This window comes from Xiphophorus couchianus, chromosome 16 (genome assembly GCF_001444195.1).
Source record: "Xiphophorus couchianus chromosome 16, X_couchianus-1.0, whole genome shotgun sequence".
NCBI lineage: Eukaryota > Metazoa > Chordata > Actinopteri > Cyprinodontiformes > Poeciliidae > Xiphophorus > Xiphophorus couchianus.
In genome coordinates, this window is record NC_040243.1 from 13,964,710 (window position 1) to 13,978,144 (window position 13,435).

At 36.1% G+C, this 13,435-nt stretch overlaps 1 protein-coding gene across 1 annotated transcript in view; it reads left to right on the forward strand.

Moving 5' to 3' along the window:
* Positions 1-13,435, forward strand: part of baiap2l1b (BAR/IMD domain containing adaptor protein 2 like 1b) — a 31,436-nt gene that overhangs the window by 4,463 nt on the left and 13,538 nt on the right. Inside the window, exons 4-6 of the mRNA XM_028041766.1 lie at positions 6,068-6,129; positions 7,888-7,959; positions 10,225-10,359. Of these exons, the coding sequence (XP_027897567.1) occupies positions 6,068-6,129; positions 7,888-7,959; positions 10,225-10,359 (269 nt within the window). The remainder of the gene's footprint in view (positions 1-6,067; positions 6,130-7,887; positions 7,960-10,224; positions 10,360-13,435) is intronic.

Below are 13,435 nucleotides of genomic sequence, written 5' to 3' on the forward strand. Positions count from 1 at the left end.
TAAGCAGCGAACGCACAATGTTGGAGACATGGCACACACACACACCACATGTGGAGCCTTTTGGTTAATTAAAGTCAGGCTTCTGAGTGTATGCAGAGGAAAATTTGTGTTCAAGGTGTTCATACTGAATATGTGTTTAAATGTGTTCCACTTTATAGGCATCATATTATTCATAAAATTGTGCTTTTGTGAGTAAAAAGTTGTCATAGTGTTTTGAAACTCTTGCTTTGAACATTTTTGGCAAATATTTAAAGTATTTTCATTTATTTATTGTATATTTCAGGTCTTGTGTGTGTTAGAGTTTACAGAGTTTCCTATAGTAAAAGAGTATAGTAGGAATAGTATTAGTTAAAAGCTTGAACACACATGAGTCCAACAGAAGTGAAACTGCACTACAGTGAAAGCACAGAATGAGTGATGCTTAATATTTAAGTTTATGACTGAATGTGAAAGGTTTATGAGTAAACAGAGTTTGTTTAGTCTTCAGTTTGTTCCTGGTCAAAATCCCAAGCTTCACCTTCCCACTGGCTAATATGCAGCCAGACACGGCTGGGATCCTAACTCACTGTCACTAGTGACACACTTTGATTTAGCCACTGTATGCCTCTCCTGTCTCCTGTGGTTTTAGAACTAAACTGCTAATTAAATTCTGCAGCACATTGGGAAGAGCCACCTGTTGCTGTGCTGTTTCCTGGCATAGTTAGAAAAAAGGTCTTTATACTGCTACTTGGTTTGTAGACTACTTTTTTTCTGGATAGTTGCAGTTCTTGCTAGCTGTATTTATGCTACTGCATGGTTATAATTTCTTGCATTTGCCAGATTCTGTCTTGGGAAGAACGGAAACATTTATTAATTTAGCACAAAAAAGTTAATATGAATCCAAAAACAGGTAATTAAAACAAAAATGGTTAAAATATTGATATCAAAAGTGGTTGGTTGTAGTTGCTAGCATTTTAACACTGGTTTAAAGATGGTTTATGTGGTTTTATATGTGGATGTTTATTGAAAACTACCTGTGTATTGATGCATCTATTGGCATCAGCTGTTGAATTTTTATTTGAATTGTCCACAACTTCTCACCAGTTTTTGCCTCCAGTATTTTTAGAATTGGTTAATGTGTCACTCCACCAAACTTGGCTTAATGTTGAAAACGAATTGCAGCGACAGCTGCAGTCTAAGATGGTGAAGGGTTACCGGCGAGCTGTTTTCTTCAGTTAGTCATTGCTCAGAAAGTGCAAGCGTCTGTGTGCCTTACTTCTCAGCTTTAGTGTAAATCCTTCTAGTGGATTTACACTAGAATTGTATGCATATATTAATTTAGAGGTTACTATTGAGAGCTGCTGAAATTATTTCTCTTTATTGCCTTGAATAGTGATTGTTTGTGATTGAAGGAACATAAACTGCTCATTATCCATAAATAAATAAAAGCAGGTTTTATTTAGTAATGAGATGTTCAGATATGCAGCTTTACCTTTTATGTTTTAGATTTGAAAAATTACCATATGCATTATCAACACACGGTCGGCTTACTAATTACATTTTGAAGGGTTAAAGTCACGTTTTATGTGTGGAAAACTCCAGGACCACAAAGAGAGAGATACTGTTCTGCCATAATGGATCATTTCTGTCTGTCATTATTTTTGGATTATTTAGGAAGGTGGTGAATAAACACAGAGTTGTATGTCATCTAATGATTGCTGACTGTAGAACCAGTCAGCAATCAGCAATTGTGATGTGGATGTGACGTCTGCAGACTCCTAACAGCAGGACTGTATGCAAATAAGAGAGTGTCTGCATTGTCATTAGGAACTTGCTCATGGATGTAGAGCAGCTGCCCTGTCAGAAACCCGAGCTCCACTGACACATCGCCAGAAACCAGACACTCTTGAAAGAAATTGTAGGACCTCTGCACCTTATCCTGCTGCCTTCTTCCTTACAATTAGTCTACCCCCGATTCTTGTCACACCCAACATTTACATAGTCATCTGACCTCTCATGGGGCAGCAGAAAGTTGTTTAGGTTCATGTAGAAATTAATTGGGATTCGGTTGTAGTTCTTTGGCAACCAACTCAGTTTTCAACTGTTCATCACTTACAAAATTCAGTAGATGTTGGGTTGTTTTATATTTAGTTACAAATGAATTGGATTGTCTTTCAATTCAACCGAATACCTTGTGCTCTTTGAAGGCTAACTACTTCTGTCAAAACCCAATTCAAAGTTTAAACCAAACATTTGGCCACAATGAAATGATTAAGCTTTTGAATCTCTCACAGTTTTTACAAAATTACTGATTTTTTTAGTTAAATGCTGCGTTCTTGTTATCCATGCAAAGCTAACATTAACTTGGAGTTGTACTCCAAGGCTTACAAGCAAATCCTTCATCCTGCTGCAGCTCTAACAGCTTTCTATCAAAATGTTTGAACAATTTTGAAATTAAACCTAGACCGACTTTCTGCTTCACTTGAGTTTTTTTTTTTTTTTTTTAATTAGTTTTCAGCTCACAGTTTTACCTTATTACATCAGTTTGTAGTTCTATCTAGTTCTGACAAAAAGTGTCATAAGATTCTCAGTCAGTAAAAACACACGATGCCCAATGTTTAAATAGTACCTGATGCATTTTTACATAATCCTAATATGTTTGCATGGCGTGTCATCTGACTCTCACTGATGCGAGGATTATTTTGTCTACAGCCAAAAACAGTAGAAGAACAGTTTCCCTTTTTGCATTCTACTGGCCAAATGTCATCAAAATCAGGTGAAAGAAAGGAGGGAGTTTATTTATAACCAAGGATACTTGTTATTGTTGTTTTTACCTTTTAGAGTGTTATCTGGATTTTCATCTACAGTGCTGTTTGCACATATTGGTACCCTTGGTAAAGGTGTGTCTAAAGCATTAGACTAATCCTACATTACAGTAGCATAATGTCAGTGGTTAAAGTAGGAAAAAGTTGCAGTTCAGTGACTGAAAATGGAGAGCCCTGCTTAAGATTTCCCAAAGTTATGAATGAATGTTTCCGTTTTACTTTATTTTTGTGTTATGATTTTGTGTCTGGAAGTGAAACAGGACCACAGATTCAGATTTTATGTTTTGTCATCCATACATACAAAACATGGACGGATGGATGGACATTCTTCCTTGTCTTGTTTTAAACTTTCCAGTTACTACGTTGTAGACGTGAACAGAGTTTTCTTGCATCAGTTTCCTGTATTAGGATTATCTAGACACATTTGTCTTACTTGAATTACTTGTTTCCTTGTGTCTTCTTCACATGTTCCCCATGGAAGCAGAAACTTAAGACTAATTTGAAGCTAAAAATTTACATTTATTTTGTAGACATTTTTATCAGTATTTAAAAATGGAGCCTTGTTGGTTTAGCTAAAAACGATGATCTCAGACGGAAAGATTTCCTTTCCGAGAGGAAGAATTATTACTTTGTGACATATTTTGGAATTTTTATTCTATTGAACAAACAACTAGTTCACTTCATTCATGAGAAACTAGATTTTTATCAAACTGCTCCACAAAGTCAAACCCTGTTTTTACAGCCTGAGTAAACAAGCCTTCAGGAAACCTGTCTGAGCCGTGTGGTTTTGTCGCTCTCTGTATTTTCCGATATTTTTGTTAGCTAATGGTGGTGGGTTGCTTTTGGCGCCTTGTCATCATGACACACTTGTCGCCCTCACAAACTCGCTGATTTGAGCACACCTGTTTCCGGGCAACGTTTGGTGCCGATTGTGACAACAGTAAACAAATGAGTGGCGCCCTCTGGAATGAGACTGTTAGTGGCATTGACGTTGCTGAAACCAGGACATTTTTCTACGCTGTGAGTAATTTTAAATCTCTACTGACAAATCAATGCTTAGATTTACGGCCCATCACTTGGACAACAGACTCTCATGCTGTGCATAAAAATCTGTTTGTCTGGTATTTGACTCAAAACCGCACCTGCTCACATTTTTTGGATAATTTTTATGTCATGTGTATTCAGACTTTAGCATTGATTTATTGCTGGTTTTGCTTTTAATCCATCAGAATCTATCATGTAGACTTGACTTTTCCTGTTCTTTTCTAACATTTGTCTCATCTCATTTCCTAACAATTTTCATTCTCACTACATACATTACATACACTCTTTTTGCTCCCTTTCTTACACTTTACTCCCCTAATATCTCAACACAGCCTTTGCATTCCTGTCAGCTCCTGTCCTTTTAAAATCTTACTTTTTCTACCAGAGTGAACTCTGACAGCCAGTCCCACCATAAGGGAGGGTGGAGAGAGGTAGGTGTGGTTTGACAGCTAAAGGAAGTGCACTGTTTACATACTGATGCATGTACAGCTCATGGTGATCTATTCACCTGGCAGCAAATACAATGGCTGTCGAGGATTGTGCATTTGTTTCTGGGTTTTCTGTCATTTTCTTCACAATTAAAATAATTTATTTCTTCTTAGACCTCTCAGTCTCTTTCTCAAAGGCTTTTAAAAAATATCTACCCAGGTATTGCACCATGTTTACATCTATTTACTGTAGCTGAAGTATACAGTGAGAAAAATGTTCTGTTCATTTTTGAAAATTCTGCAATTTAATTAATTTTTTTCCAAAAAAAGTGTGAAGTTCCAGACTCCATAACATATTAAATTATATAAAAGTAGTTGTTTTTTTCCAACACATTGATGTTTGACCCTTTTTTTTTTTTTGATTTTTTAGTTATTTTGCCTGCAGGTTGTAAACATGACAGAAGATGTATCAACTAGGTTAATCTTAGAAGTCAAACTAGGCATTGAAGTGCAGGTATAATCACCTAGATTTAATCTACTATAATCTAGTCTAGGTTTTTTTTTTTTTAAAGAAATTTGGAATGGATTGTAAAAGTGAAATACATGTTTCTAGATTTCCAAAAATAGAGAAATGGTCATTTTGTTCACTGTAAATCAGAAATTACAGCTTCAGCACTGTTTCATTGTTTTCTCATCAGAGTCACATTAAACCTTTATTATATGTGCTGCTGCTGTTACACTTGAATTTTGCTTTTGTGGAACAGTAAAAGCTGTTTCTATTGTATTCTATTCTATTTTTTTCACTATTTTTTTCCAACAAACTACAGAGGCCTCTGCAATCCCTTGCTGTGCAAAAACAGCTAAACTCATGACTCTTGGATAAAGACTTTCTAAATCTGTTGGCCATATTAAAAAGGACCAAAGCAGCCTGACTGCATCGTTAAAACAGATGCAAGTCAGCAGGAAGGCTGCCTTGAACTATTCAAGGTGTTCATTGTTGAAAGTTGTCCAGGTCCTCTCTCACAAAAAGCACCATAAAAGAAACTGTTAAAGTGTAAAGTCAGCAAATATATAATGGTTTTACATTTTAAACATGATTATTTTTTAGACTGTAAAATTTAAGTGACATTACTTTTTGTAAACAGTTGCAAGGTTTAGATCATTGTCAGTCTGTTCATTCAGTTTATATTTTGAATGTTATTTAGTCAGAAAGCTGTTTGTTCTCTATTTAACAAGTTAAATGTCTCATTTTTCTATTTATTTATTTTTACTCAAAATATGTTATTCAATTAATTTACAACGGGGATAAAAATCACTACTGACTCATAAAAATCACAATGATGATTTAATACTTGACTATTGTGTAATCATTGCATTTTCAAATTAGGAACTTGGTGTGTTCAAATTTATTCTTCTCATAATCCTAATTTAGTTGGTTTGAATTACTTACAACAACAATAGGAGATAATTTGCTGGTGCTTTTTTAATTAAAGCTGTTTTGGATTACCAGCAGGTGGTTGACTTTTTCTGGTCGAGGCGCAAATATCCCTTTCCTTTGATGTCAAACATAATGAGCCCTTACACATTTGGGCTCATTGGTATAAGATTTTTTTGCAACTACAAGTTACTAATTTTACTATGGTGCATTACAGTACATTCTGTACATTGTTGTCATTGTACAGTGAGATTAAAGAAGTTTTAGGTTGTAAAGCAGGAAGGACTGAATAAAAACAGCAAGCAGGAAAGGCGAGTCTTCTGACATTAACCTGTGTATTTATTTTTGTCTGGCAGGTGCAGTGCTGGTAGAAATCTCCGAGGTGCACAGGAAGGCTCAGCTTGAGATGGAGGAAAATGTAAGTTCCACAGATGTTTCTACAGATTACCCGTTTAAATAGCTGCTGTTTGATCACTCTGTGATTGTGTTACCTAACCCTATTGCATTTTGTCAGATACACTCGCTCTGTAAACCTGTTGCTTGGTATATTTCCACAGCTACATGCTGTTTCTGACGCCTTCAACCGGTAGTTCTTTCTTCTACACCCATAAATAGAAATCACCTCGCCTCCTTCCCCACCTACATGTACAGTAGCCGCACGGGCAGCTGAAATGTAAAGTGATTTAGCGACGAGGAGAGCTGTTTTGTTTTTTTTTTTCTTTGAGTACAAGGGCAAGTCTAAACAAGCTCTGGAAAAACATCAGCTGTAGCTGTTGCTTTGAGATTCATTAAACTTGCATCTGCACATGCCCTGCTTCCCACTGACATATCCGAATGTGTCATGGCTGATTCACCCCCTGGTGTTTTTCCGTAAGTTTGTCATTGTAATTCAGTTTGCTTGGACCTAGTAACATACATATTCATTCAAGGCTCCATATTCATTCAACATCCCTTCGCAACTATTCTTTGTCTTTGTGATTATGCATTTATCATTCATCCATCTGAATACTTTCTGTGCTTTCTAATAAAAGAATTGTACAGAAATGTTATGCGATACAAAATAATGGGGATGAGTGCTGTAAGAAAAAAAAACTTTTGCGACTGAATTATGTTTTTATTATCTGTAAGCTATAATCATTAAAATTATAATAAATGCCGTCTTTATATATCTTCATTCAATAAATTGAGTTACAGTAACAAAACATTCCGACTATATCAATATATATATATATTTTTTTTTACCAAATTGTTTTACCAAAAGAAAAAAAAAGGTTTAAAGTAACTTGTATTTAGATTCTTCAACTGTCTATCAAGATTTTCCATTACAGAAGTCCTCAAGTTTTCAGCCTAACATGTTTGTTTGTTTTTTTGCATGTAGCTAGCCAAGACTGTAATGTAAACACATGAGTTTTGTACATAATGCTGCTTCTAATTGTTTTCTGTCAAAGTAATGTTACTTCAGACTTTAGTCGGTAACGTCTCCTGACTGTGTCACCATACGGGAAGACCATCAGGAAAATTTAAACGTAAAAATGTGACGCTATATAGCTGTGCATTGATGGTGATGTTTATAATATTAAAGATCTGTGGAAATATTAATTAGTGAGACCATCCTGTTTTCTTGCGTTGTCACGTGACAGTTTATTCTTTAAGAAATAAACTGCACCAGTTTGAGTGTATCTCATTAAAAATGAACTTCAGGGCAGAAAAGATGTGATGCAGTCCTCTGAGACGGTGTTACCAGCAGAAACTGTGGGTGGTTTTTCTTCTTAATAATCTCCAGCTTGCGAGTTAAAGCCTCAGTTTAACTTGGAGAAAACCTTCTTGGTGCTTTGATGCTGCATGTTATGCATATGATAATGTTTCCCTGGGAGCTGTCGCTGCATCGCAACAAGGCCTCGATGAAAACATTGACACCTGCAGATAAATGAGAGCTGCAGAGAATTCCCACGCTTTGTTTCTGACTCATTCATAAGCATAACCTTGGACTTGGCTCTCACCCCCACAGACACTAACCAATCCACTCCATAATGATCACTTTCCATTTTTTTCTGAGATTGACTGCACTTTCTGTTGTTGTTGTTGTTGACAGCAAAGTTGAAAAGTCAGTCCTTCACACTTCTGTCAGCTTAATGATCCTCTTTCTTTTTTTGTGCCCCCTCCTCTTCACCTGAAGTTTAAGAGGTTCCACAGGGAGATAATAACAGAGCTGGAGAGAAAGACTGACATGGATGTCAAATACATGACAGTAAGTAGTTTCTGTGTATATGTGCAAGTCATAACGTGGATGCAGCTTCATTCCTTCTTGCAACCTTACACATATTATTGTGATTTGCATAGTGACAAAATGGAGGATAGACAAATATAATGCAATGGGGGGGATTTCAAATTTCTGATAATGGAGATCAAGGACAGGATGAGCAGCTAAAGAGGATTAATAAATGATGCGAGGGTTTTAGTCGCCACCATAATCTGATCACATGCAGCAATTCCTAGCTATAATTATGACTGCAGGGAAGATAATTAATTCAAAGTAGGTTATCTCAGACACAAAGGACAAATGAGATTCCATTTATCCAGCAGCAAAACAAGTCCTGTCTATCTAACATATTTGAAGCCAGTTAATAAGAACAAGGAGCAAACATTAACACGGCATCAAAATGCCAATGTTTTGTTGAAAATAAAAGCTGGAAACCTCACTGAAAGCGAAGAGTAATGAAATCAATAAACTGGTGTGACCTGGTTAATTAGTCAGGTTATTTTGTTTGACAGCAGAGCTGCAGTAAACTGTTTATTCTCGCGACAGTCACGCTAGCTCTTATAGTCTGTTAAAAAACGTTTGGGGAAGCACTGTGTTGAAATTGTGACTTTTTAAAACCATGGAAAAAGACTTTTTGAAACCAACCAAATGTTTGGTAAAAATCAGAAATCTGCCAAAAAATGAATACATTGTTTTGTAATATTTGATATTTTTACTTGGAAGGTAGTCTTGACTAGTTCTCGTGTGACATTGGGGGTTTCATGTTACCTAGGGTTAGACTGTAGTGGTTTGTTTATTAGCAGACATGCTAGCTATTGTTATTAGCTTCAAACTTTTCTCTCAACCCATCGTCCTGGCTTAGATATTTATCTGCTGATCTTAACTTACTTGCAAGAACAGGTGGGGGAGGGGACCCTATTAAAAATCTTATACAAATAGAGAAAATCTTGGACTTTCTATGAAGATTTGAACCATAAGAAAGGTTTGAAGCTACATTTGAGTGATTTTGACAACTGGAGTTTTTATTATTCAGGTCTGCCTTAATACTGGGGCCAATGTTTGGCTAAATAAAAGCAGGTTTTTGGAAAAAAATAAAATATAACTGCAATACTGAACACTTATAAACTGGGAAACAAATTTGGACTGGAAGTTGGTCACTATATGCAGTGTGTATAACAAAGTCAAACTGTAATGCTTTGTGACACTTAATCTTGTTTACCTGGAAGTAAGCCTGGGAGAATATAGTCTGACATTGGGAGGTTAACAAGGAGGATGCTAATTTAATTAACTATATGGGTTAGTCGACTCAGTAGCAAGCTTCCAGCAGGTGAATTATTCTCCCAGTAGGCATGCTAGTAGCTTGTTGCAAATAAAAACAGTGCTACTTTAAAGAAGCAACAGTTGTGGAGATTTTGTGGATAACAGAATTCAGCTCCTGTTTCAACACGAAGAAAACTTTTGGGGATTTGCCATTATCCCATTATTACTATGTAGGTCTGAGTTTATTTATAGAGCAAAGCTTTGTGTTGCTCTGATTTTAAAGATACTAATACAATTTAAAAGCAGATCATTACAGAAGAATCAGTCTCCTTACCTTTAATCGACTTAAACAAAAATATGATTTGTTGTGATTTGTGCCACAAAGGTTTTTCTTTGTACAACCAGAATTTTGAAGGGTTTTAAAAGATTAAAGGTCACCCAAAGGTTTTAGCCACTCATGGAGATCATGGAGAAATTTTAATGTGTTTAATATATTCTAAATTATGGTGGCACAAGTAAAACGTCTGGCTGCACAAACGGAGCACAAATCATTAACGCCATTTTCGTTTGAGTTGGGGAATTCGAAGGAGTGTGGATCACCTTTGAAGATCTACCCTTTAAACCTTAATGAATATCTTTGAAGTGATAGTGGCACAAAGAGAAATCTTTGTTACACAAATCTAGCTCAAATGTTTAACTTGCTAGAATTGGAGAATCTGGCAGGGACTCTAGTTCACTCAGGTAAAGGAGACTGAAAGCTCAAAGCAACATGTGGGGAAAGGGACCAGAAAATGTCACAATCTCTTCATTTCATTCAATGTAATATTAAGTATATGAATGGAACAACATGCTACTTTAGAGCTCTTAAAGTTTTGACTTTATAGGGTTAAGACTGGCCCATACCTATTTAGAAGCAAAATGTTTTGTTTTTTTTGTGACAAATATCACTAGTTTCCTGTTCCAGCATTTACATGAGTCATTTCTCTGGTTTAGGCCACATTCAAAAGGTACCAGATGGAGCACAAGATGAAGCAGGATTCTCTGGAGAAGTCCCAGGCGGACCTGAAAAAGCTGAGGAGGAAGAGCCAAGGCAAGAACGCCAACAAATACGAAAGCAAGGAAAGCGAGGTGAGAAGGACACAAAAACTCCCACAGTCATTTGACACATGATGTGTCTTTAAAGCCCCCATATACAGAGTTATGTTCATATTTATGTCAACATACAGAGATTACCTTAAGGCAGTCTCTGCTCAGCAAACTTTGAAATCTGAGCTGCACACTGTCAGAGCTGGACTAACAGTAGTGTGTATGGTGTTGGATCTGTGCAATCAGGCATGAAAATATCACTGTTTACTATTGAACTATTTTTTGTCTGCCTAATTTTCTTTCCATATGCTTTATGTATTCAGGTAGCTGCATGGGCTTGGCTAAAGGCAACAAACCAATTCATTTGCTTCTCTGGTGATCATGAGCTTGTATTTGAGCACACCTAAGAAAAGATAAAAATAAATCAAGAATAGAATAATTGTAGACATATTTTATTTATTATTTGTACCTCCTAATTGGAACTATATACAATAATACTAGTATTGACATACTAACTTAAAAATATTTATTTACTACTTGCATGTAGTACAAAACGGATTAGTTTGTGTTTTGTCCCCAGAATGATGATGTATAAGATCCAGTTTGGGGAAAGAAGATTTAGTGGTTGTATCATTATTACTGTTAGTGTTTTACCTCATTGTAGTCATTCCCTGTGGCATGTTAAATCATTATTGCAGGTTGCTTTAACACGGTGCTGCCACACCCTCTCAGTGGCTCTGCCGAATGAGAAGTTTCATTTCAAAGCCGGTTCCCCGACGGCAGGGCAGCGTCAAAATCCTACATAACCTGCTTTCCATTGACCTTATCAAGCAGCCTGTTTGCCTGGCTTTTTGTGAATGTAATTTTTTGTGTACTTAAAGGGTTTTGTGTATTCGATGAGCATAGTTCACCCTGCCTGTTTCAAGACCCACAGCGTGCTAAATGCCATTTAGGCCGCAGGAGTTGTGAATATTTAAGAAATAGTTTAAGTAATTAATTATTTTAGATTTTTGAATATATATTTCAAATCAAGAGTAGCAGCCTTTACCTATTTCTTTCATCTAATAATTTTTTTTATTAGAAAATATGAGGAAAATATGAGGAAGTCTCCGCCTCTTGCCTTTTAATTACTACTTTGACATTTATGTACATTGTTCTGTTTACCTATTCTTCTTCCCTCATCCTGTTTTCTTTCATCTCCTCCCTTAAGTATCTTTCTGTGTTTGTTTTCACCTCCCCACCGGGACATGAGTGAGTTTTCCTCGCTGCTGTTTTCACCTGTTTGATATAAGGCCAGTTTGTTGGATTTTGGTGACTCAGCAAGACACTCCCCGATGGGCAAGAAGGCAGGAAGACAGGATGTCAGAGCTGTAAAACTTTACTGGATGATTCACATGACATTAAAAAGTCTTCAAAGTGAACAGACACTAGACACAGGGGACTAGAAAAGTAAAGAGGGAGAAAAAAAACATCAAAAGTCTGAAAGAAGAAGTTTAACTGATCGAGACGGGTACTGCAATCTGTCACAGAAATGTCGAAGAGAGTTTTTCTTTTTAGGGAGTTTGTTTTTCTTATACATTATTTGCTATATTTACTGAAGTAATACACATGAAGTAAATCATAGAGTCATTTAACAGAAAATGAGGGGCCCACTTGCAGTTATTCATACTGCTCATAGCAGTGCAGCACCTTTTAAATGTATGTGGTTACCTTTACCAAATTCTTATATTATTGGAATGTAAATTTGGGTGCACAAAAACACACATCTAATTTCACATTTTTATTATTAGAATCCCCTTGGCATCAATAAGTTAGTGTCTTTATCAGTCTTTCACTTTGTGGAGGAATTTGGTTAAATCTTTACAGTATCGTGAGTCAAATGAGGTTGCAGTCATTTGTTTTTTGCAAATGACTGCAAAAAACAAATGACTGGACTTCTCTTGAAATCCAGTTTCAATCAGATTGAGATCTTAACTTTGACTGGGCCATTGCAATATTCTAAATTATGTTCCTCCTCAGTCATATCTTTAGAAAAATAGATATATGACAAATGATGACAGCATTGAACCTGATTACCCATATTTCTTATTGAAGTTCATGGGATTCTCTTTCTTCATTGTTGAGAATAAATAATTAAAAATTACTTAGGTCAGTCATAGAATCACAACATCATGACATTATTGTCTGTCCATCTCTTCTGTGCAACATGCAATTATAAAAGCGATCTGGAGACAACTGTGGCTTCAAATGCAAAATCAAGAAGGTCTGTGCTGTTCTAATAATAGTCTTATTTGTAAAGATTTGTGTGTTTGCTGCTGATATTTGCTTCTGTTTGTTTGCTGACTTGTTGCCACAATCAGAGGCCTGTTCTCTGCGTTGGTTAGTGACAGAGATGCTGGGAGATCTAAATAGACTGATTCATGCAGGACTCTCTGTTACTGAACACACAGGTATTTGGATGGAAAAGGAAGATATGATCAAAGATGTCATCTACCGGCTCTAATGTAGTACACCCAGTGTATATTTGTTTTAGTTTTGTAAACAAAATGGCTACTTTTTACTAGAGGACATGAGTAGTATGTGGCTAGTTTTCATCTTTACTTTTAGGTTTATAATGCAGAAACACTTCTATCTTAATGTGAGCTAACATATCTAAATATTCAGTAACCATGGGAAAGGTTGCATCAACATTTTGGGTAAGCAGGTAAATTGAAAAAATCAGCTTTTTGTGCCCTTATCCAACTTTGCAGGTTTGAGTTATCATTTAAGACTCTACAATAATAATGTTCATTGTAAACGTATTTATACACCTTATACTTTTACACTTTTTATCATGTACAACTACACATTTATTGTGCCTTTTTTACGTTCAGCACAAATTTGTGCAGCTTTTAAAATAAATGGATGCTTCTTCTCCAAAGTATGCAGACATACATACTTAATCCTGTGCTGCATCACTATCATTGTCACACTCCCTCAAAGAAATACCACATGATGGCCAACAGCCTCCCAAAACACATTAATGAAAATAAACGTTGGTTGTTAATACAGGGCCTGCTCTCATTTACATATTGCAACGCATTCATTGTCTAAGAATGCATCCTGCATTCTGATCCAG